The sequence below is a fragment of the Drosophila elegans genome, unplaced genomic scaffold (genome assembly GCF_018152505.1).
Source record: "Drosophila elegans isolate 14027-0461.03 unplaced genomic scaffold, ASM1815250v1 contig_208, whole genome shotgun sequence".
Taxonomy (NCBI): Eukaryota; Metazoa; Arthropoda; class Insecta; order Diptera; family Drosophilidae; genus Drosophila; species Drosophila elegans.
The window spans coordinates 17,095,043-17,118,575 of record NW_024545578.1 but is presented as its reverse complement, the minus strand read 5'-3'; the positions used below and the strand labels follow the sequence as shown (position 1 = coordinate 17,118,575).

The window sequence follows — 23,533 nt, the reverse complement described above, 5'->3', positions numbered from 1 at the left end:
CAGGCACTCGGCTTTGCTGTTTATATGGTGTTCATGTGTCTGTGTGGGCATTATATAATCCAGTTAATTTCTTTAACAATTTTCGTTTCTCCTCGCCTTTCGTTGTTTTGCTAGATGAGAGGCCTCTCCAGCCAGCGTCATTCGTTGTTTGGACCCCGCGTTGTTTGGACGTACTTTTTTCAATCGGCGCGTCGTCTCTCGAATATCGTTTGACATTGCCAACTCGAGGATAAATTAGTCGTAGCTCAAGACCCAAAATCAAGGATTGCAAAACGGGCGTTTGACATTGCTCATACGCAGCGTGTGACGTGCTATCGAAATAAAAGGATTCTGAAAGAAGGTGTAAGTGCCAAAGTGTGTGTGATTGTGATAAGTTTGGGGATTCAATAGTCCCTAAAAAAAAATATATATCAAAATATGCTCCATGTTGCAGTTAACCAAATAATTAAAAAAAACAAAGCTAAATGATAACATTACTTGAGATTACAATAATTTTTCATTCAAAATAAATTCATTAATATTTTTAAAAGAGTTCAAACAAAATAAAACAACTAATATTATGAGATTTCTTAAAGGATCTAGAATTAAAAAATATAATTTGGTGTGGTTTAAGAAATTAATGCAACTAGTTTTTCTAGAGTGGTTTCAAACTAAAGCGGTAAACAAACCTCAAGATTTGTGTCTTTTTTTTTGACTTGACCATAGATAAAAATCTTAAAGGAAATTGGAAAACGTGAAGAATGAAAATTACCACTCTAGCGCAAAATAAAATTAGTTTTTCATACACATATGTATCAATCAAAAAGCAATCAAAAACTGCACGATAACTTGAAACCCAATTAACCTTTAATATTAAATTGACTTACACCTACGGAGTACTGAAATAATCAACTTTTCTAGCTTCTTAAAAATCAATCAGCCAAGAGAACATGAGGCTGTGGCATTGCCAAATGAGCCACTATTGCACCGCCTGTTGCATTATTGGCCAGTTAGCCACACAAAAGCCACGCAAGCCACAACGAGCTCCTAATAAACATGTTGAAACCTCAGGTGAAAGAGAGGGGTAGATGGCGCGTGAGAGAGATGGCGAGAGGGTTCCAACGGGCGCATTGCCCAATGACATTTTGAAATCGCATTTCCAGATGGGGGAAAACCGACAAAACGAAAATTGAAAAACCGACGCATATTCGAAACCGAAAGCGAATGCAAATTTTTAACCAAAAAGAAATCAATTAAATGGTACACAGTTCGCAACGAATCGAAGTCATATGCAAATGGGTCGATGTCGGTCGGAGTCATGGGAAAACGGATTTTGATTATGCGAGGGCCTCAACAGCGAAAGACAAAGGGCCCAGCGGCAGTTAAACAATCAATTCGAGCCGTAGCTCACACAGCTCACAGATCACGGATCACAAATTGTGTGCAAATATTGGGATAAAGCTGAGCATGTTAGTGCATCCCATAATCGCACTTTGTTTATCCGGCCAAGTCAAACAAGTTGAATCCAAAACAGGGGGCATTGTTCAGCCGCTTTCTTCATTTTTCCTCCCTCTGAGATTATGCAATGAGCTCGGAATCGGGCAAACAGTGAAACTCTTTCTTGTACTGGCTAATTATTAACCGCATTTTGTTATACCTTCAATACCCAGTTTTTGACCCGCTTTCGGTAAACAGTTTTGAACTTGAACCAATTCCCCTTTGAGGTTTCGCTTTTTTTTTGGACTTTTTGCCATATTTTATATGTGGCCATAATGCTATGCGGCGGTTTATGGGTCTCACATACAACAAAGAAGTGAATAAATTATACATTTTTTCATTTCGTCGCTGGCGAGTTCGTTGAAAATGTATTGTCCATTTGCATTTGGTCGGTTGTTTTAACAAATACGCGTTTCTTGTGAGTTTTAATTAGCAAATATTTGCAAATTACAGGCCATCCGTGATCCGGTGGCGATTGCCTTGAGATCGCTGAGACCTTGAACTAATTTCGATGGGAAGACCATTTGTAAATCTCATACATAATATGAAGAATTGTAAATCAATATTTTATTTCTTGACGATAGAAGGTAGGTGGGAAAAGATATCTTTCAACCTTAGTAATTTTACAAAATATGTATGAAAACTTTTTGAATTGCTTGCTTACTTGCTTATTTATTTTTTTCTTTGTTATTTTCTAGTATTTAAACAATTATATGGGATCTTATCCATTTTACTTAACTACAAATGTATAATTTTACTTTTTATGTTTTCTGTGCAAGCTAAGATAAAAACATAAACAAAACACTGAATAAAAGAGTCTTAAAAAACTAAACTGAACATCTCTTGTTTAAATATATTTTGAAGCACTTGTTAAACAATATTTTTAAAAATCTAATTTTCATTTATTTTAAAATACATAATATTACTTTAAATAATTTCTGAGCAAAGGGCGTTTAGTTCAAAACAACAAAACAAATTGTGTAAGAGAGCGTTATAAAAATTAATTACTAAACAATTTGTGTTTAAATATATTTGTAAGAACTTGATAAACCATATCTTTAGGAAGTTTAAGTTTAAACACTATATGTTGGGACAATGTTAATTTTATTTATTTTAAAATAGTAGCAAATTAAATACTTTCTGTGCAAAAAGGGAAATAAGCTATACATATCGAATTTTGTTTAAAACTTCGACAACAAATTGTATAAAGGAGCATTTAAAGAAATAATTACTAAGCAATTCATGTTTAAATATATTTTAAGGCACTTGATCAACCATATCTTTTGGTGAACTTAGTATTAATCATACCATTCGCTTATGGAAAGTCCCGTGCTGATCAGTTCACTTCGTATCTTTTCTTTGTAGTGGCCGCAATCCATGCTGTTTGCTTGACCGCAGAGTATTCACCACATAGCAGAGACTAGCAAGTGATGAAGGAGACGAAGATGGTGCAGGATCAGGGAGAGAGCACATCCCTGCCAGAGGCGCTGCTGAAGATCGCCAAACGGGAGCTGCGCGAGGATCGGTGCACCCGGGAGCAGAGTCTGGAGCAGCTGCGTAACTGGGTGGCCAAGAACGAGGATCTGCAGAATGTGCGCGGCGACGACACCTTCCTGCTGCGCTTCCTGCGGGCCAAGAAGTTCAGTATTCCCATGGCGGAGCAGACGCTGCTCAAGTATCTGAACATTCGACGCACATTCCCGCACATGAGCACCCAGCTGGACTATCTTGAGCCGCGGCTGGGCGACCTCATCGACCAGGGGTACATCTTTGCGGTGCCGCAGCGGGACAAGCACGGTCGCCGGGTGGTGGTCATCAATGCGAAGGGGCTCAATCCGAAAATCCACACCAGCTGCGACCAGGCCAAGGCGCACTTCCTCACGTACGAGTGCCTGATGGAGGACCAGGAGACCCAGATCACGGGCCTGACCCATGTGGGTGACTTTGCCGGCGTCTCGACGGCGCACGTGACCAACTGGAATCCCACGGAGTTCGCCCGCATCTTCAAGTGGGGCGAACAGTCGCTGCCCATGCGCCACAAGGAGATCCACCTCATCAACGTGCCCTCCACGCTCAAGTGGCTGATCGACTTCGTGAAGAATCGGGTCAGTTCCAAGATGAAGCAGCGCCTGATCATCTACGGCAGCGAAAAGGAGCTGATGAAGGCCGTGGACCAGGGCTGTCTGCCGCTGGAGATGGGCGGCACCATGCCCATGCGCGAGATGATCGAGCTGTGGAAACAGGAGCTGTCGGCCAAGCGGGACCTGATCCTCGGCCTGGACAAGATCGTCCTGCTCTCCGATCGTGGCATCCAGCGAAGAAGCAGTTTCAATGCGGAGAAGGCCTCCAACGGCGGCCCCAACTTCGTTTCTCAAATCGAGTCCATCGAGGGCAGCTTTCGGAAGCTGGAGTTCGACTAGCCAGTGCGACCCAGCTCTAGTTGTAGTTGTAAGACCTTAGTCCTAGGCATTATCTCCTGTTAATCAGTCCCATGCGCATCGCTTTGCCGGTCCCCCGATCCGGATCCTGGCCAGAGCCGATCCGGGGGATCCCCGCTTCGCTTTTCGGTGGCGCCCGCTTTACTCATCCTGCGCTTCTTTGTATACTGTTTGTGTGTTTGGCGTACAATAAACGAGAGGAATAATTTGGAACCCGTGCTTTCATTCAATTGATCCTGCGGTGGCTGGCATAGCGTGGCCAGTGCTGGAGCTCCCGCTGCAGTGCCTCCGCATGGTTGCCCACCACGAGTAGTTCGTAATCCGGTTGCAGCTTCTTGCGTTTCAGGGATTCCAGGATCAGAGCCTGAGCCGCCTTCAGTTGGCAATCACTGGGCGAAGTGCGGTCAAAGTTGCCCACAAAGGCAATTACTAGGTAACTACTTCCCGGCAGATCCTTTGAGAAGTGGCTCTGATACTCCCATCCATATATCTTATAGGCCTGACAGTCGCCGGTGATCAGAAAATTGTAGGGCAGTTCCTCCAAAAGGGAGCTCTTCGAAATTGAATAGGTTTTTTCTTAAAGCTAATATATAATCCAGTTAACTCACCTGCAGTTTGTGTAACACCTCCGGACAATCCTCACGGCATTCCTCGCTCTCCGTGTGGGTGAACAACACGGTGAAGACATTGGTCGCATCCAATGGAGTTCCCCGACCCTGCAGATCCATTTCCGACCATATATCATGCTCGACGAGACTGAGCCGATAGCCAAGGTCCGACATTTGGGCTGCAAGCAATGCAAAGTGATTCAGTCGTTTAATTTCTTTGTCAACCTATAACACAAAATTCGAGAAATTAAAGAATGAATCACAAGGCCAATCTGTATTTAGAAGCTTAAAATAAAACCGAATCATATTCGTTTTTTTTTTTCAATTTGTATTTATAATTGTCATCTACTTAAAATTGTATATATTCTCAAAACTTTTGAAACATTTTCCAAATTATGTTATAATTTACATACTAAAATTCTTGTTATTTAATTTTAAGTAAAAAAAAAAAGTCAAAAATGTTTTGTAAGTTTTATATATTCTCAAAATGTTATTAAAATTAATATTATTCTAAACTCTCTTGAAAAGTGTAAGACATATTTTCAAAAATGTTTTGTAAATTTCTAAATATTTTAAAAATTATTTTATAATTTACATGTAAAAATTTTTTTAAATTTATTTTAGAGTCAATAAATAAAATACAAAAATTCTTTAAATTTTTGTTATCACTTATATTTCATAAAGCTAGTTTTTAGGCAATCTGCGAATGCACATTGATCGTTGACCATTTCCGCCGGCCCACAAAAACTCACTCATAGTCAGCTTATCATAACTCACAGCTACATAATTCAGATTTATTTCAACAAAAACGAATTGAGCACATACTCGTGCACGCTGAGGGACCTCCATCAGCTGGAAAACTCACTTTGTCGCCAGAGTAAATACGCGGCCAGTCCCAAGGCGGAGGCGCACATGACCAGAAACACCACAGATTGCCAATTAAGGCAGTCTTTTGTGAGGACTCGGCTTCGGGGGGAGGGCGATGTGGTGAAGGCTGGAGAGGATGGGGGCGACTTGCTGGACCTCTGAGTAGCCGCCAGCAAGGGAGTGGATTCGCTGACTCCGCAATCCTCGTCGATGCGAATGTGAACAATATCTTCGGTTGATCCAAAGCTGCCATATGAAGACTGGGAAGCTCCAGAGGGCGAGGGACTACGTGCTATCGTAGCGAAATATAGAGCAAAAAACAAATAATGTGACTTAGCCAAGATAACAGTGAGCAGACGATTGGTCAAGTGGCACATTTTGTCCAGACCGCTGTGATCTTGGTGGGCATAGTGATGGCAGAGCATAGATCGGCATCTTGCCACCAACTGGGATGGTATCCAGCCAAGAAGCTGATTTATCCCACCCCTTTGGGTTATCTTATCGAGGCGATGGCTTATCTGTCGTCAGACTTACCCATTCTCACGGCTATGTGGCTGGAGTCCATGGCTAGACTGCTCTTGCTGCAGCCTCGGCATCAAGGTGGTGCTGTGGACTGTTGTGTGGGTCAGCCCCGTACCGGATCGCACTGGAACGCACCACTTGATCGACGAGTTGACGCTGGCAACCAGTGCCAGCAGAATGCATTAAACGACTGAAACGAGAACAAGGGAGAGAGCCCGCATGAAGCAAAACATTTCCGTAAGTCATCAGCTGGTCACCATCAAGCCGTCTCTTAGCGAAAAAACACTCTTACGTTCTCTTAGCTTAGGAAGAAGTTTAAAGGCCGCCTGGAGTAACATTCGCATTGCGTTTATTTGCCTTTCGCTTTCTGATATCTTCAACTAGACTCTAATAACAATCATAAATGGGTTTTCGTTTTATACACAGAAGTTGGCTTTGCTTAATTTACAGTGCTTGCTCAGGAGCAGGGAACGCTCCTTCCTTAAGACTAACTGAGGCCTTTGAACCGTAATAGGCTATGAGCATGCTTGCCAGTCCAAGTGGCAGCCACAGAAACACTGACAAGGACACTGGACACTGGATACTGGATACTGGACACTGGACAGAGACTTTTAAAATTTCACGAAAGACAAGACAGTGAGTTAAAATCGTTCGAAAATCTAAAAGAAATGCATTCGCTTAGGTGCCTAGACTAAACTTATTGGCTATATATATAGGGTATAACGCCTCCGCAGGGAAGTGGCCCAATCCAGCAGCTGCCCATTTTAGGGGTTCTGTTGCATTCTTTACTTGTAGGACCTCCAGATCTGCCAGGCGCACAGGGCAGCCGAGAGGAAGGATACACCGCGGTGCACGTATTTGGTTTTGGAGTTGGGCGAGTAGCCCAGGATCACAGGCGAGGATACATCTGTTAGCGGCAGCTTCTCCAGCACGGTCTCATTGTTTTCCACCTGGTAAAAGTGTACACGAATGGGTTAATTGACCTGCAGACCAGAGGATGTCGGAGGAGGATTTAAGACCTGATATTGACAACAAGGATCATAGTTCCAGGAGACAGTGTAGAGTCCTGTGCAAAAGAGCGACAGGGCACAAGCGGGAGCTGCAATGATGGGGCGATCCCGCCACAGCAAACTGGCCACCAGGGAGATTACTCCTGTGGCCACGGCTGTCTTGTGCAGGCAGTTACCCACCCAGATCCAACGACCTGTTTAAATTAAAGGTGTGATATTATTAAAATGATCATAAAATATTATTGATATTTATATGAATAAGGGTCTTAGGGTAGTAAAGAGTTACGCCTATTAACAGTCAAAAAGTTATAAATTACTAAACTTATTAAATGTGTTAGTATGGTTAGGCCTAAATTAATTTTATAAAATCATTATTCATTTTATACCATTTACAAAATTAAAGTTATGAGATAACCAATATATAATGGTTTCATTTTCAGTAGCTTAATTATTAATTTATTAACAAACTTATATATTTCAGTGCACTGGGTAAATCATTAAAATTTTAAATCAGTAATATGGAATACATCTAAGCAAGACTTTAAAATCAGATCGAATTCGATTTAAAATCGTCAACCATTGGATGCAAACACAATTTATACAACCACTACAAAAGATTTATCCCCTTGGCCTTACCAGTCTCGTCACCTAGGCGCGGTGGTTCTATAATGATGAAGTCCACCTTGGCCTCCAGCGCCTTGTCCAGTTCCGCCTCGAATCTTTCATGGGCATTGGAACTGTCGTAAACCTCGCGGATGACATGGAAAGTGGGCACTTTACTCGTGCTGCACAAGAGGAGGAGAAATATGTGAATGGAAGCCATTAATCAAGGCTATCTGGATCTGGACTTTCAAGGTTAAGGTCAAGATTAAGCCTCCGCGGGAAACCATTGTCCGGCGGAGATAATGTAGAAGCCGAAGCCGCCTGGTAAATTGCATAACCAAAACAGGTGTGCACTCCACAATCTGGGATACGGCTGCACCCACAGATAGGACTAGTTGCGTAATCCTGCGTTAGCGATTCTCGGACCAATATTTACCTTTCTATATTTCTGCTAACCATTTTGCTAATAAATTTGTTGTTTTTTATTTTGTTAATAAACTCAGTGCGGCCGCAGCTGGACCGTTAAAATATACCAAAGTTCGGTAAAAATAATACCAAAAGATACCATTCAACGCTTGCAATATACCGAATTCAAAACGTTTGCAAGGCGGCATATACTAAAAAATTAATAGGGTATTCCCTTAACGGTTACGATATTCAAAATTCAAGGAATGACAAACGTCATTGTTAAATTGGTTAAATTATAACAGTAACCTCAAAAACTATTTTCGCTATTCAACTATTTCTTTTAGGTATGGATTTTATGTATTTTTTTTCAGATAAAAAAAAGCAAAAAATTTAGAAGTTTGAACGAACAACATTAACTTTATTTATTAAACAAAATATTTGATAATATTGTAAATTTTTTATTAAACAATCTAATACCAGTCAATATCATAGGTTTCAGAGTCGTCAGATTCTTCACCATCCGACATAAAATCTACAATTAAATTTGGGTCATGTGTTTTGTAGGAATAGACAACGTTTAAGTATGATTCATCGATATCATCAACCTGCAAAATGTAAAATCTTAATGTCTGAAAGGTTGTTATTGTTATTATTGTAACTTACATGGAATTTTGGGAAAACTGTTGATTCAACTAGAGTAAGCTGTAAAGGTTTCTGAAGTCCAATGTTCCTTATAGATTTTAAAATGCTGTTCACTTTGCTCACAAAGTTCACAGCCACTTTTTGTCCTCTTTTAAATTCCAAAGTGACGCAATCGAGATTTTTACAAAATTTAATAATCAGCAATATGCTATCGGTATCTATACTGGAATTTTCAGAGCTAACTATATGCAACGATTTAAGTTCGCTAAGTTGCCCAAGGTCTGATAAGTTATCACATGTACTATTGTAGCCAATATTAAGCGTTATTAACGATTTAATTTGCGATATTTCGCGGATCTCATCGGAACTACTTATTTGTGTATGCAGTTCTCTTAGCGTTGACTGACTTCTAAGAGCAAACGCTCGATAAAGTTTAGTAAGCGAATCCTTTGTTTTTAATATGAATAGTTCCTTTAAATTGTTTATATTGGCCAAAACTTCAATACCCGATTCTTTGGCTAACGAGCATTTTAAGGATTCCAGTTTTTCAAGCTCAACTAAATTGTTACATTCGCTGAAGCCAATCTGGTAACATAAATGCAATTTCTGTAACATAGGTAGTGATTTAAGTGCCAAAACATTATTTTTTATAACTAAATTCTCCAGATTGACTAAACGATCTAAAATTGCCGCACTTTTCAAGCATAAGAATCCTGTGCGTAATGTTTTTAGGCCTTTTATTTTTGAAATTTCTGTCATTTCAGTGATGTCAAGAGTTTTGTTCGTAACTTCCAGGTGCTGCAGCCTAGATGAACGACACGAAGAAAACGCTTCAAATAATTTCAGCAGGGAACAGGTTGGCTTTGATACTTTAACAATCAATTCTTCAATACTTGAGTTAGCTAAGTCGGACAACGATGGCACATCTTCCACGTCAGTAAAAAAGCAATCTAGTTTTTTCAGTGACCTTATTCGGGAAACTCTTATGACCTCTTCGGGATCAAGTCCTTCGGAATATCGAATACGTTGAATTGAATCCTTCTCAGCCAGTTTTATGAATAATGCGGCCAGGTTTCCATTTCCGAAAATGTCTATATCTTCGAGTTTATTCAAGCTTGCCAATTTTTCAATTCCAGTAGTATCTGAGAGACAACAAGTAAGTTTCGTTAAAGTTTTAATTCCTGCAACCTTAGAAATATCGTCAAAACTTATTTTTTCCATTTGGCTGAGATCTATTTCTTCGATTGTATTTAAATTACTGGTGGCGAATGCTTGGAAGAATGGGTTTAGTGATCCAGTATTTGGACACCCTGAGATCTGGAGGGTGTTAACGCCCGTAAGTTGGGCAAGGGGTGCCAGAATATCGGCCCTAAAGCTATTCCAAAATATATGTATCTCCATTTTGTTTTCATTCCTTTTTAAGGTAACACGAAACACTTCGGTCATTATAGAGGCTTGCACCTGACATGCATTAAGCAAGTTGAGAACCAGCTCTGAATTATTGTCATTAAGCGCTTCGCGGCGGACATTTATTTGTAGGTGTTGTAGGTTAGATAATTGACTTATAAACTTGGTTGAATTCCAATCGTAGGGATGACAGCCTAGATATCGAATTGATTTCATTTTCGAAAGTTCCTTGCACTCTAGTTCATCTATTGTTGAATAGTTTATCTTGCAAAATTTTAAATCAGATGGTCCCATTGCCTGTAAAAATGTTGCAAGTGTATCAGGATAATCTAAGTAGTTACACTTATGATGTATGACCAAGCGTTTTAGATTGGGCAGCTTGGATAAGGAACCCATTTGGCTGATGTCCGACTCTCGATGTATTTTAACCTCAAGTTCTTCCTTACATCTGCTAAATTTAACTTTTACATATTTTCCCAAAGTTATTGTGGCAAGAGATTCCTCTATTGAACTACTGTCTTCCGATAGCTCACAAAGATCGTACTCAAATTTAACTAAAACATTTAGTTTTGTTATCTGCCAACTATTAACTTCATAGTTATGTATGTGCATATATCTCAACGAGTCCCATGTTGCAAAAGCAATAGGCTGACGTTTATCACTAAGACAATCTTCGATGGTCAAGGTCAAGGGTTGAAGACTTTTAGGTCTGCTCCATTTTCTTAAATCATTGAAGAATAGCAATTGTGAGCCGCTCTCTTGGATTCCAGAAAGAACAAACGTTTTTAAGTTGGGTAACTTAGCAAGCGATCCATATTGGGCAGCACCGTCTCCTGGTATCAAACTTATTCTCAGCTCCTCAAGATTTTCGCAAAAGGGTACTATATCGGAAAAGCTTCCATGGATTTTACTGCCTTCAAAGGTCAACAATTTTAAATTGGTTTGGTTCAAGATGCAGATGTAAGTTAACTCTTGTGTAGTAATGTTACCATTTATTAACTTTAACTTCTCGGTGTTTGTAAGGTGCGTTGAGTTTCCTCGAAAAAAATGAGTTTAAAATTAATTGATAAAAGCAAATCTGAAGAGGTTAACCATTAAAGTTATCACAGAAATAAAGCAGTTAGTTAATATGATATAGATAGATATAGAATAGATTTATTCATATTCCAAATTTATATCAAGACTTACCTTTTATACTAATGTTTACGTAAGTATGGTCCCTTTTTTCTTTATCATCCTCAAAAGATAATTCCACATTGTAAGGACTTTTTTCTCTAATAGATCGTAGGTAGGATCCCCAGCAATGTTCATTTTCGCTTGGTATCTTGTTGACTCGCATATCTATCAGAAGCTTTATGATTTTGGCGGAAATAGCCATCTCAAGATCTTCGTATAGTCGTTTGTGATGAACTACGAGCAACTCCCAAAAGACTTCATCGGCCAATACAAAGTGGATTAAATCATCATAATTTGAAGAACACTGCACGACATTTTGGCCTTTCAACTTGCAATCAGTAATCACGTAATTCATTATCTCCAAGAGGCAGTCGGGGTTCAAAATAAATTTCCCATCTTCGTCCATTTCTTAGGCTGATTGATAGCTTTAATAAGTTTTTCGAAAGAGTTTCTAAAATAAAAATGAATGAACAAATTAGTCGTCAATTGAACCCTACATTTTCAAAATAAGAAAGCAATGTTCAAATAAAATCTTTAAGACATTTTTCGACTGTATTGAGTTCAGACTTAAATTTTAATTCTTGACAATAAGCGAAGCTTAATTATAACGTTTAAATACACACAAACCCCATTATTTATTACTATTGGTCATTTTTGGTTAAGACTTTGAATAACACCACTTCTTCAGTATATATAGATGAATAATATATGTAGGTTCATATATATACATAAATGCGTATAAAAAAAACGACGATTTAAGTTTTAAGCTTTTATGTAGGGGCACATGAGTCAACATTTTTTGAACGCAAGCCCAAAAATTGATTTAAATATGAAATCTTTATAACTGTTTCCAATTCAGAGTTTTAAGAGTCGTTTGCTTACAGTGAACGAAATTTGTGCACAAAATTCAGAGTCTTTTCGTTTCGCCGAAGTTTTTTTTAGAAAATTATGTACATATGTACATACATTATCTGGGAAAAGGTTTATTTTCAGAGTTTTGAGCCACAGTGCAGCTGCAGTGCAAAAACGTAAACAAGAAGACAAAATACAGTACTCTACCCGAAGAGTAAACATTCGAAATTTAAAAACTCAGATAAACAAACAAATAATTAAAGCACAAAACAATAAATACCTGCTCTCCGTCTTTATTTGTAGCAGCTTGGAAAACTGCAACAAAACAACTGTATTTTGATGTTAAATTATCCGTTGATATTAATTTCAAGGCACTTGCACTTTTTTACTCCAAAAGCATGCGCAAACTTCTAGTTTTTTACTTTTTTTTAAGTTGGACGAAAAAGCTTTCATCTGCATGCGATTTTCTTCTTTATTTTTTACCATTCGCATATGAACGCATGCAACCTGAGCGCCTTATTTTAAAATAACCTTTCAGCATCACTAGTTTTCACTCATTTAGTATTTTGTTAGATTACGGATATTGTATTTTAGATCAATCAGTTTAATGTATTTAAAGCTGAAAGATTGTTTTTAAATAATTAATAAGATCAAAAGATAGAAAATTGCAGTTTTTTGGTCGCCAGCCGGCGTCTTATTGTACAACGCGAGTCAAGATTTCCCCCATTGTGCGATATGGTCACACTGCGCCACACTCATTAAAAGACACCCAAATTGAAAATAAAAAAATGGAAAACCATCGCTTGCCGCTCCCGGAATTGCACGACGATAAGCACAGACACAAGCAATGCAATGGCGATAACAGCAACCGCTTCCGTCCACCGAAGTACAAGACGCGCGGCTATATTGCGGTGGACAACAACAATCTGAACCGTAGCCAGTCGCTGGGCTCCTGCAGCGCCAACAGTTCCCAGGTCGCCCACGCCATCTCCTTCCGGGGATCGGAATGTGCGGACGCGAGTACTCTGCCACTTTCACCAGTGCCATCAGAACTGAGCGATGGGAACAGCCACTTTGAGCAGTGCTTTGAGCGGGTGGCCAAACTGGGCGAGGGATCCTTTGGCGAGGTGTTTCAGGTGCGAGATCGTTCTGACGGTCGGCTCTACGCCGTGAAGATCTCCAAGCAGCTGTTCCGTGGCGAACAGTACCGCGCAGAGCGACTGGAGGAGGTCCGGCGGTACGAGGAGTTCTCCGGTCACGAGAACTGCATCCGCTTCATACGCGCATGGGAGCAATACGACCGGCTGTACATGCAAATGGAGCTGTGCCGTGAGAGCCTGGAGCAGTACTTGCTGCGCTGCCAAAGGATACCCGAGGAGCGCATCTGGCACATACTGCTTGATCTGCTGAGGGGCCTGAAATCGCTGCACGACCGAAATCTCATCCATCTGGACATCAAGCTGGACAATGTGTTGATCGGCGAGGATGACGAAACGTGCAAGCTGGCCGACTTTGGCTTGGTCATCGATGTGGACAAGGCCAATAGCCATCATGCCACCGAGGGCGATTCCAGGTACATGGCTCCGGAGATCCTGCAGGGTCACTTCTCCAAGGCGGCGGATATCTTTAGCCTGGGCATCGCCATGCTGGAGCTGGCATGCTACATGGAACTGCCCTCGAATGGGCCACTGTGGCACCAACTTAGAAACGGCATCCTGCCCGAGGAGTTCATAAACAGTGAGTTGCAAAGGAGTTTCCCCGATCGCAAACAGTTAATAATGTCTTTTGTCATCACAGAAATATCCCTGGAGCTGCAGTCGGTGATCAAGTCCATGATGATGCCCGATCCCACTCGGAGACCAACAGCAGATCAACTACTCTCACATCCCAAGCTGCAGCGCCTGCAACAGAAGCGCAAGTCGCTAATGAGCCTTAGTATGCTGGTAAGAGCCCGCTAGTCTGTCCTTTGACTCTTTTTAATTCTTTGATCAATAAACAGTCGCGGAGCATTCGGCGATCTCGTCGAGCCGTCTGGGGAAAAATGTGCAATTGGAAAACGGCAGCCTTCCGTTATTTTCTCTATTTCCTTGAGGCCCTGCATCTGTGTAAGCCCATCGGCCCCTCGCAGCCCAGCATGAATCCTGTTCCCTCCTCGCCCTCGTCCAAAGGCGTGCCTCTAGTGCCACGGGTGGAATTCCAGCTGGTAGGATCCACGCCCATTGCCAATCGCGATTGTTACGCCTCAGATTTTCTTGTCGGCGAGGATCCACTGGAGCTGTCCAATCATGGTACCCCCATCGTAATGAATTCCACGCCACTAAACACCAATCAAGGAAAATCCCGCATGGACTTGTTGGGAAAGAAGTGAGTACCTTTGTTCTCTTCACCTTTGGTGAGCTTATAACCAATATTCTTTCAGTGTGGACTCATTGAGCAGGTTTGTTAAGGTTCATGATTTCGAAAGTCCCTGCTCCGCCCTGTCTTCCCCCAAGGTCCTCGACCCTTCCTCGTTCCGACGCAAAAAACTGTTCGACGTGGAATTTGACGACGAGTGAGTAAGGAGGGCACCGATAAATGGAAACTCAATGAATTTATCATACAAATAATCTACATATATCAGTTACGGAACAAATACCAGATACATATGGCAACCGAATATATCGTTAAATATATTTAGCTTAGTTCTAGACAGTAGAGTTGTACGAAGTTCCCTAGATGTAGTCTTACAATTGTGTAATGTTAATGCTTCTTTAGAAGAACTTGTTGAACTTGAACATATAATCATGTGATATATATACGAAAAGCGATTTGAAAAGTTTGAAAAAATAAAAACTAGTAATTGAAATTACGCTATGAAGTGGTGTGTTTTTGGGGCATGGACATTTTTGGATTGAAAAATTATTAACTTTTTAATTTAAATCTTTGAATTATCAAAATCTAAGTAAATTTTTCCCAAATGTTAAAACGCTAACAAAGAATTTTTTTACTAACAAAAAATGGTACAGTGAATAAAAATTCATACAAATTTTGGCTTGAAAAACATGGCTAGAAATTAAAAAGGCTAGAACACTAAGCATCTCTTTGTCGAACGTTTTACAACACTGCCGCCACTCGCACATGTTGAAAACGTAAATAAAAACCCAAAACTTTACAAAATGACCCGGAAAAGGGCCCCCAAAAAGAAAACAGAGGTTGTTTTCGACAACAAAAAACGCATGTAAGCAAAGATATAAAATATATAATCCCAATGTGCTGCTAATTTTCAAACCAAATCCCGTAGAGAGTTCCTCAGCGGCTTTCGAAAGCGAAAAAACGAACGACGATCGCGGGCTAAGGCCGAACTGGAAAGGAACCTCAAAAATGAGCGAAAACGCATCCGGCAGGAGGTTAAAGATGGGTTCAACCACCTGAAGAAGACCTTTGAGCCACTGCGGGAGCTCACCGAGGAAGACAAGGCGGAGGAGGAGCAGCAGCAGGAGGAGACTTACGAAGACGACGAGGTGCAGGTGAAGATCGTTGAGTTGACCACCAATGATCTGGCTGCCAAGCGTAATATGTTGGGAGCCAATACGGCAGAAGAAAGCGAGCCGGAGGAGCGGGAGGTCCAAAGCGAAGAGGACGAGGCCGACGAGCCCAACAGAATACCAGGCATGGACTATGATCCCAATGCCCGCAAGCGCAAATCCAAGCCAGATGAAGAGGAGGAGGAGCAGCCAAAGTCTAAAAAAGCCAACACCACATCCCAGCCAGACATCAAGAGCAAAAAGGACCTCGACCGCCTGATGAAAACCAAAACCCTGAAGAAGATGCACCAGAGCAAGCTGTTCAAGCAGAAGGAGCGCATGGACAAGAAGAACAATATGAAGAAGGCCAAGCGGGATCGGAACAACACCATCAAGAGCGTTCCCAAGCACCAGCGCAAGCAGCTCAAGTTTGGAAAGGGCCAACAGTCGAAGTACCGAAAGGGCCGCATGGTCAACAAGAAGGAGCTGAGGCGCAAGCGCAACGCAGACTAAATTTTTCTTTTAGCATAGTTTGTTTTACGGTTTATTTACTATTACTCTAGTTGATCAAATAAACTGTTAAATTCCTGGCTTGTACAATAATTTTTCTAATACGCCGGTCGAGTTTCTCTCGCTTGCGCATATAATTTTCGTTCATATTCATAGTACATATACATCCATCCAACATGCTTTATTTATTTATTTTTTTTTTTGGGGGTTATTAACATTGGCAATATCGCTACTTGCCGCTGTTCTGTTATGCTCTATAAATAAAAGGGGGGCGCCGTTAAAATTACACTCGATTTTCATGGGTCTAGGTCTATTCTTGCATTCTATGTACAAATTTAGCTTGTTTGCTTTTTAGTTTAGGCTCTTATTAAAATATTGGGTTTCTTTATTTCCATAATGCGCAGCTGTTTAGTTTAAGAAAATTTGCTTTTACGGGGAGTAACATTTTTTCAAAATGATACATTAGAGCGGTAACCTTGTGAGTGACCCATTAGAGCGGTAACCTTACTTCCTAGCGGATGCAGGGTTACCGCTCCAATGTATCCAAACGTAATGCTGCCAAACACAATAAATAAAAAATGCCAAACAGGTTTTCGCATTCCTTTTTTTTCTTACTTAATCATAGGCTTAGGTTAATGGGGCCGTGCTGGGGCGCGGATGAAGGTTCTGGATGATCTGGGGGCAACAGTTACGCTCTAGCTTATAGCTTACAGTCCTACGCCTACTCCTACTTCTAATATGTTCATCAGCAGTTAAAAAACGTTTACAAAACTCATGCGAAATCGAAATCCAATAACAAATGCACACGCCGCAGTCTCATCGACGTCTCCGTCTCCTCTCGATCCTCGTCTGTCCGCATCCAGTTAGGATTGCTGCTGCTGCTGCTGCTGTGCCGTTGGCTGTCGCCGGCTGAAGCCACCGCCGGCGGCCAGGTGACGCTGCAGGGCTCGCTGCTGCTGGAACTTGGCGCTGCCCGGTCCGCCAAAGCGGTTAAACTTGAACTTGTTGCGCTGCTGGAAGTTTTGGCGAAAGTTCTGGTTGTAGAAACGCGGAAAGCCACCTCCGCCGCCGTTCTTGTTCCAGCGCTTTTGGCCCTCGTACTCCTGAAATGGATTGTAGCCGGGCGTACTGTTGCTGGCATTGCTGCTGTTGTTGCCTTTGGTCGCGCCAGACTTCACCTTGCGCTGCCTCCCACGATCCATCTCGTTCTCCTCATCGTCATCCAGGTCCCGCTGCCGCTGCTCACGCGCGTCCACCAGTAGCTGCAGAAAACAGAATATTCAACAATTAAGGTGGAGTTCGAACCTTGTGAATGGAAAGGCTGGCATGCGCTTGGTAATGAAGCTTATGCAGATGAGGTTTGGAACGCTCACGAAAAAAACACTGGGATGCATATTGTATTCGAAATGGGTGAGTGGCTTACGGTTTACTGTTCACGGTGACAGGTTATCAGGCAAAACGGTAACGGCACGGTTGAATTTATGGCGTTTCAGGCGGGGAAAGAAAGAAAGAACGTGCCGCGGCCAGCAGTCAAATCATAAGCTTCATTGCACGGGTGCGGAGACATCCGGTGAATTACCTAGGCTCTGGTGCAGTCATTGTCACTCCCTCACGCACAGACTCTTGCAACTCTCTATACACTCTTAACGCTTGGCGAACGGGAGGGGCCGCATTGCGGAATCCGTCCGGTTGGGAACGAACGGATACCGTCAACGCAATCACAGACTATTCGGGGTAATCGTATTGTTTGTATATTGTGTGTGCTTTGTGGGGAAACAGAAAGGGTCTCTCGCCTTTGCCTCCGCTTCTGCCTCCTACCGGCCGTCCTCGAGACGATCCGGATCGGGTGCGTCAGCGCCAGCGTCTGATACTGCTACTGTAAAAACGATCACGTTACTGTCACTCCCACTGGCGATGTCGACTTCTGCCGAGTTCTCGACGATATCGCTGCCATCCACACTGCCGTGACCAGCTATCCGTTTCGCACAAACCAACTCAAAAGGCTAAATGAATGGGGGATAATGTGGAAACAAATGCAAATTACAAACAAGTTCGTTTAGTAAATCAACGCAATCCAATCGCATTTCATGCAACAACTAAGCGAACGACATACATCGAAAGGAAAATAAAGAAGTTAGGCCAAAAAACCAGTCAAAGAATGAAATTTAAAATTAAGATGCAAGCAGTTGCGATCGGAATAAGAATGCAACTTTAAATTAACATTTAACAATTGAAAATGTAACGGGAATTCAATCTTATTTAAACCGCAACTTTGCATTTGAAAAAACCCCTTAAGAAAGATTTCACTATGCGCTACTTTAAAGACTGCTCCCCGAACTCACCTCCTTTTCAAGCTCCGCTGGCTTGCCGTTCCAACTGAGCACCGAGGAGCCGTATCCACGATGCGATTGCTTCAGAAGCTCGTTAATGGTACTTCCATTTGAGGTGGCCTCGCTCTGGTAACCATTGCCCACCCTTGGCTGCTGGTGCGACTTGACCGCGCTGCCGTTGAGCAACTTTTGGCGCTTGGCGCCAGGCGTTGTGGGTGAGTCCGTGGAGGGTTTGCTACTGGCGAAGGGGTTACGATGGGTCTTGGTCGGCGACTGGACTTTGGTTGCCGGCGCCTCCTCGATCTCATCATCGTCATCGTCTTCTGCATCAGCTTCATCGTTTCGCGTAACTTTCCAGATACCCGTCTTCGATTTGATGACTGCAGGCGAGGGTGGCGTCTTGGGCGAGGGTGGTGCTCTGCTTAGCGACTGCGATTGCTTCTGTGGGTGCCAGCCATTGGTCAGCTGGATGCTCGGCTCCTCCTCATCGTCGTCATCCTCACTATCCGCTGACTTTTTCAGGCTCTTAAAGATCTCATCTATGGCATCAGTCTTTTGTTTGCTGTTGTTAACGTGAACCGATGACGAGACAGACCCGTTCGCTAGAGAGCCATTGGTCTTGCTGTGACCATTAACCGGTACAGACTCCTGGTCCGACTCGCTTGAGTTTTCCCCACTTGAACGTTTGCGGGGATTGGGCAGTGGTGCCTCTTCCTCCTCGGAAGCGGATTCGTAGGGCACTAAGCTCTTCAGCGGGGTTTTTACGGGGGTCTTAACTTGGACCTTTACCGGCGATTTTGGCTTCTCCGTGTGGTCCTCCGTCATCCTGGGCATGCTCGGCAGCTGGGCTGTCGTTGGCCTGGACTTCATTTCATCGTCGCTGTCCTCATCCTCCGAGGAGATTGGCAGATATTGTTGCTGGTTTATTGATTTGTGGTTGTTGCTGCTGGTAGAGGAACTTTTGTTACCATTTGCAGTGGGACCTGGAGTAGCTTCGCCTTTAGCGTGTGCGCCAACCAGTAAAGCCTTCGCAGAGTCCTGAAAGTTTCCGGTCCCCAGTTGGAGACCGTTCTGCTGATGTTGCTGGTGGTGCTGCTTGAACTGGATGGCGGTCTTTTGGGCACTGCCATTGCTATAGCCATTGATCCCGCCGGGCGGCAACTGGGGACCAATGAAACGAGTTGGCGAGGGCGAAGACACAGTCGTCGCCGGCACTGGCGTACTGTGACCGTTGGTGTGACGCACTCCATTAGGCCTGACGGCCGCAGGACTGGCAGCCTGTGAGAGGTCCAATTCGTAAAACATGATGTAGGCATTTGTGTTGCAGACACTCTGCATGGCGATGGGCCGGACATAGCTGTCATCGAAGTTGTAGTAGCTGCCCGACTCTGTGGATCCGATGGCAGTGTAATGACCACAGTGCTGAGACACTCCCAAGTGGGTGACCATCGAGACCAGACGGTAGGTAAGCGGCTGCGCTTGAGCCGCAGGCGAACGGGCAGCATATTTGCTCAGATCTATGCGTGGCTTAAAGGAGATCTGCTTGGTCAGCTTGTTGCCGATCATAGAAAAGCGCTTTAGCTGGATGCAAAGCGTAATGGGAGCTCGCTCCAAGGAAAACTGCTTTGTGGCAGAAACCTGGAAGTAATACATTTAGAAACACGATCTAGAAAATAAAGAACAAACAAACGCACCTTCTTCTTGCAGCCCTCGCACTTGTAGCCCATATCCTCCAGCCGCTCCCGCGAGAAGTGTCCATCGAAGGCGTCCTCCAACGAGTCCGCCTTACGTATGTCGAGCAACAGATCTTGGAAGTGCTGGAACGTGATGGACACGTGGCTGCAGCTCAGACAGCGCACCTCACTGCGCAAGTAGCCCCCGAATATCTGTCCCAGCGGCGTCGTCTCTTTCACCAGTTGGTCCAGCTCTTTGTAGTTGCGGAAACGCATCAGATAGGCTCGTTCCATGGCCTCGACCAGGAAGCGGAGGAACTCGTGCGCATCCTCCTGCCGACCGACGACCATGTGCTTGCAGATCTGCTTCAGTTTCGAGTAGACGAGGAAAGGCCTGACGGCCGATTGATTGCTCTGGGTGGCCAGCAGGGTTTTGGCCATAGCGCAAACGATGCAACAGCCACCGGACTCGGCCACATTGCAGTTGTCCAGGTGAGCCTGCTCGGAAACGAGCCAATTGGCTAGAGCGGGGATGTGTAAGAGCGCTTGGAGCGTGGAGTTGAGGTAGCAAGTGTTGCCCACGTTGATCATGCCCGTTCCCACCTGCCATTTGCGCTCTGACTGCTTCCAGCCAATGCGGATATTCTCCCGGGGATACAGGACCCTTTTCGGTTTGGGCAGCTCATTGGGATTGTTTGTAGGATTTGCATGATTGTGGTTGTTGTGGTGTGACTGATTGTTGGGGTGCTCCGGCTGTTTGCGACCGCCGCCGTTATTGTCTGTAAGGGGAAAGAGGTTGGTAGCCAGTTTAAGCACGTGCCATAGGACGAAGAAGCAAGGCAACACGAGCAGTTTGTAGAGCAGCCACAAGGCAAACCCGTCCACCGTTATCACAGTCATAATGCATCGAGCGTCCAGAGAGATCTTAATAAATATTCACTCGCTCCCTGCCTGTGTGCCGTGCTACTAAAATAAAAATAACACGAGCTGTTCTCGCTGTGGAAACTGCTGACACACACTCGCACACACTCTCACCATCACCTATGCGCAGTGTTGGATAAGGTGCAAGTGTAATGTACCTAGATAATGTTTTCTACATTTAACATAATACCGAAGTAACGATTTAAGATTCACAAACCCAAATAGATTTATTTTAATTGAAAATAAAAATAAACAGATTTTTAGCAAAAAAAATTCCACGAAGAAACAAAATGGATAATAAAGCTATACATTTATTATGTTAGAATTATTCTAGAATTTTGTTAGTCTTTTTTTTGTTATGTAAAGAAACATTTGATATAAAATTGGTTGGAATGTCAAGTATTTTAACAATGTTTCTGACGGCTAGTCTTGTTCTGTTGTTCAACAAATTTCAAATACCATGTTACTTTAAAAACTAGTCCAGATTTTTCAGGTTTAGACTAATCAAAAAGTACTTAAAATGAGTTTTTAGGTACGTACCTAGGTAGTAAAACCTAGTTGTTACCCAACACTACTCATATCTTTGATAACAGCGAGCGTGTGAGCGAGATAACGACTGGCAGAAGAAGAGCATTTATGCTGATAACAGCAAGCGTGTGAAAGGGATGGCGATTACCAGACCAGACAGTGCGTCTGCTCCGAATATATAGTTGTCCTGCTTTGACTTGCGGGGGTTGAGATAGCACAGTGTTGCCAACTGAATTTTTGGCGCGACCTAACAGTGGTTGTTGTAGACTCTCTGCTCCCCTTTATTTGTTGCCTTTGTAACTGTGTTCAAGGCATTGACCAGGCCAAAAAAAATCATCTTGTAAGAGTTTGTTCTTCTTGGCTTTGTGTCCACTTCCTGTTCCGTGTGAATCACGCCTGCAATCGCTTTTGTTTGCGCTCGTTTTTTTATCACACCCAAGCAGATTGCGACGCATTTACCGCATATAAAAAAACAAAGCCAATAAAAGTACCGCTGGCGCTGGCCATGTGTGCGGAGAAAAGAGACGGAACTATCAAGTGGAGCCCTCGTGCTTTTGCCTTCTTTTATTATTTGCCGCTGAAAAGGCAGCACGTTTTTTTCCGCCACAACTTCTGTGAATCAGAAACTGGGAGTTGTGTTGTTGCCTTTCCAGCTTACTCTTTGCAACGTTGTACTTGTTTTGCTTTTTCCGCGTATTCCTTTGCATTCTGTTTACACGTACGCCATCACGCACACATGCACACAGCGCCTAAAAAGTACAGGTATGCTGCTCTGCCAACGCCGACTGCACTGCCGGCAGATGCAGGCAGAGCACAAAAAATAAAACGTTAGCGGAAAAACAACACACGTGATTTGTGGACGGATATTCCCCAAAAGACTTGGCAAAAACAAACGGGAGGATATATCTATATATATATACACATATATATATACATACATACATAGATATGTATAGCACATGGAAGATTGCGCAAATTGCCACACAAAGAAGAAACACAGACGAAGGCGGAGACGAAGAAAAGCCACTTTTGCAGGCAACTTTTGATTTTTTTTTTTTTAGCTTTACTCACCATGTCCATTTGCGCCCACAACTTTGCCTGTGTTGTTTTTACCACCAAAACCATTGATGGCGCCTGGGTTTCCAGGCTTGATGACAATGTATTTGGACTTGAGGTTCTCCAGCACCGATTCGTGGAAATTGGGCACCTCCTCGTATTCAATTTTGGCCATTAGGATGCGCTTGGCATTGGCCACGATGTGGTTTTGTAGGTTGCCGGCGGAATCCTCGCCGGTTTTGGCCTGGTCGGTCGAAGAGGACGACGCGCCAAGGGACTCTCGCAGAGCTGCGTTGACGACATTCGCCGTTTCACACACGGCCATCGAAATGGGCATCCTGCTGGGAATTTGTGGTGGAATTTTGTGTAGGTGGGGTGGACCAGGTGGACCACTACGACATTCGCCCAGTTAGCTAATGTGCATCGAAGATCCTGCAGAAGATCCTCCTCTGCCCACTTCTCTCCCCTTTCTCACTCCTCTCTTTCTCACTTTGCTTCTTATTCCCACACCGACTGCGACACCGACACACGCACACTAACGCACTCGGACACAATCTTTTTCAGGCTCCGTTAAGTCCGCGCTGCGTTTTGTTTAGTTGGCAAACTGAACATTACGTTTGGAGCCCAGGCATTTGCTAATCGATTTGGTTCAGTATTGAACGCGGCACATTTTAAGACGCAAAGTCTGCTTTCGAAAATAATGACGATTCCTTCCCTCGTGTTTCTTCCGACTGCGGATTCTCTTTTCGCACCATATTCGTGATTGGGGATGCCAACTCGGGGCGAATGGTCAATTGACGCGCTAGGTAATGCGGGGTAGAGAAATGTCCTAGTGCGTTTTATATAAAATACATATATGTAAATATATTTAATAAAAATATTTTAATACAAAAACGTTGGACATTTTTAGTAAGCATAGTTAACAAAATTCATAAACAAAATTAGTAATTTAAATCTTTAATGTTATCGGTATCTTAAAGCCTTATCAGTAGATATCGATAAT

General features: G+C 43.0%; 7 protein-coding genes across 11 annotated transcripts; 3 read left to right on the top strand and 4 right to left on the bottom strand.

Moving 5' to 3' along the window:
• Positions 1–129: 129 nt before the first annotated feature.
• Positions 130–4,127, top strand: LOC108147499 (retinaldehyde-binding protein 1). The gene is made up of 2 exons (XM_017274064.1): positions 130–342; positions 2,842–4,127. Exon 2 carries the CDS (start codon positions 2,907–2,909, stop codon positions 3,894–3,896), a length of 990 nt encoding a protein of 329 aa, XP_017129553.1. The 5' UTR covers positions 130–342; positions 2,842–2,906; the 3' UTR covers positions 3,897–4,127.
• On the bottom strand, positions 4,123–6,181 carry LOC108147500 (peptidoglycan-recognition protein LD). 4 transcript variants are annotated; one of them, XM_017274067.2, is made up of 4 exons: positions 5,924–6,181; positions 5,388–5,681; positions 4,523–4,747; positions 4,123–4,467 (listed from the first exon to the last, which is right to left on the bottom strand). In XM_017274067.2, exons 2-4 carry the CDS (start codon positions 5,640–5,642, stop codon positions 4,141–4,143), a joined length of 807 nt encoding a protein of 268 aa, XP_017129556.1. In that variant the 5' UTR covers positions 5,643–5,681; positions 5,924–6,181; the 3' UTR covers positions 4,123–4,140. The 4 variants fall into 4 exon arrangements, with proteins under 4 accessions (XP_017129556.1, XP_017129555.1, XP_017129554.1 ...); XM_017274066.2 differs by having other exon boundaries at positions 4,523–4,701; XM_017274065.2 differs by having other exon boundaries at positions 4,523–4,701; positions 5,388–6,181.
• Positions 6,182–6,243: 62 nt separating this feature from the next.
• LOC108147501 (transmembrane protein 11 homolog, mitochondrial) lies at positions 6,244–8,056 on the bottom strand. Its single transcript, XM_017274069.2, has 4 exons — positions 7,961–8,056; positions 7,558–7,706; positions 6,931–7,115; positions 6,244–6,861 (listed from the first exon to the last, which is right to left on the bottom strand). The coding sequence occupies exons 1-4, from the start codon at positions 7,981–7,983 to the stop codon at positions 6,697–6,699; spliced, it is 522 nt and encodes a 173-aa protein (XP_017129558.1). The 5' UTR covers positions 7,984–8,056; the 3' UTR covers positions 6,244–6,696.
• Positions 8,057–8,321: 265 nt separating this feature from the next.
• LOC108147384 lies at positions 8,322–12,505 on the bottom strand. The gene is made up of 4 exons (XM_017273819.2): positions 12,290–12,505; positions 11,170–11,608; positions 8,596–11,018; positions 8,322–8,537 (listed from the first exon to the last, which is right to left on the bottom strand). Exons 2-4 carry the CDS (start codon positions 11,561–11,563, stop codon positions 8,403–8,405), a joined length of 2,952 nt encoding a protein of 983 aa, XP_017129308.1. The 5' UTR covers positions 11,564–11,608; positions 12,290–12,505; the 3' UTR covers positions 8,322–8,402.
• Positions 12,506–12,738: 233 nt separating this feature from the next.
• On the top strand, positions 12,739–14,857 carry LOC108147554 (membrane-associated tyrosine- and threonine-specific cdc2-inhibitory kinase). Its single transcript, XM_017274140.2, has 4 exons — positions 12,739–13,746; positions 13,807–13,952; positions 14,009–14,373; positions 14,429–14,857. Exons 1-4 carry the CDS (start codon positions 12,798–12,800, stop codon positions 14,562–14,564), a joined length of 1,596 nt encoding a protein of 531 aa, XP_017129629.1. The 5' UTR covers positions 12,739–12,797; the 3' UTR covers positions 14,565–14,857.
• Positions 14,858–15,100: 243 nt separating this feature from the next.
• LOC108147476 (nucleolar protein 12) lies at positions 15,101–16,109 on the top strand. The gene is made up of 2 exons (XM_017274026.2): positions 15,101–15,226; positions 15,290–16,109. Exons 1-2 carry the CDS (start codon positions 15,165–15,167, stop codon positions 16,023–16,025), a joined length of 798 nt encoding a protein of 265 aa, XP_017129515.1. The 5' UTR covers positions 15,101–15,164; the 3' UTR covers positions 16,026–16,109.
• A 499-nt stretch (positions 16,110–16,608) lies between these two features.
• Positions 16,609–23,291, bottom strand: LOC108147475 (ubiquitin carboxyl-terminal hydrolase 36). Of its 2 annotated transcripts, XR_001774524.2 has the most exons (5): positions 22,546–23,291; positions 20,047–20,804; positions 18,365–19,990; positions 17,602–18,025; positions 17,171–17,284 (listed from the first exon to the last, which is right to left on the bottom strand). XR_001774524.2 is itself a non-coding variant. In XM_017274024.2 (4 exons), exons 1-4 carry the CDS (start codon positions 22,865–22,867, stop codon positions 16,886–16,888), a joined length of 3,105 nt encoding a protein of 1,034 aa, XP_017129513.1. In that variant the 5' UTR covers positions 22,868–23,290; the 3' UTR covers positions 16,609–16,885. The 2 variants fall into 2 exon arrangements, 1 of the variants encoding a protein (XP_017129513.1); XM_017274024.2 differs by lacking the exon at positions 17,602–18,025 and having other exon boundaries at positions 16,609–17,284; positions 22,546–23,290.
• Positions 23,292–23,533: the final 242 nt, after the last annotated feature.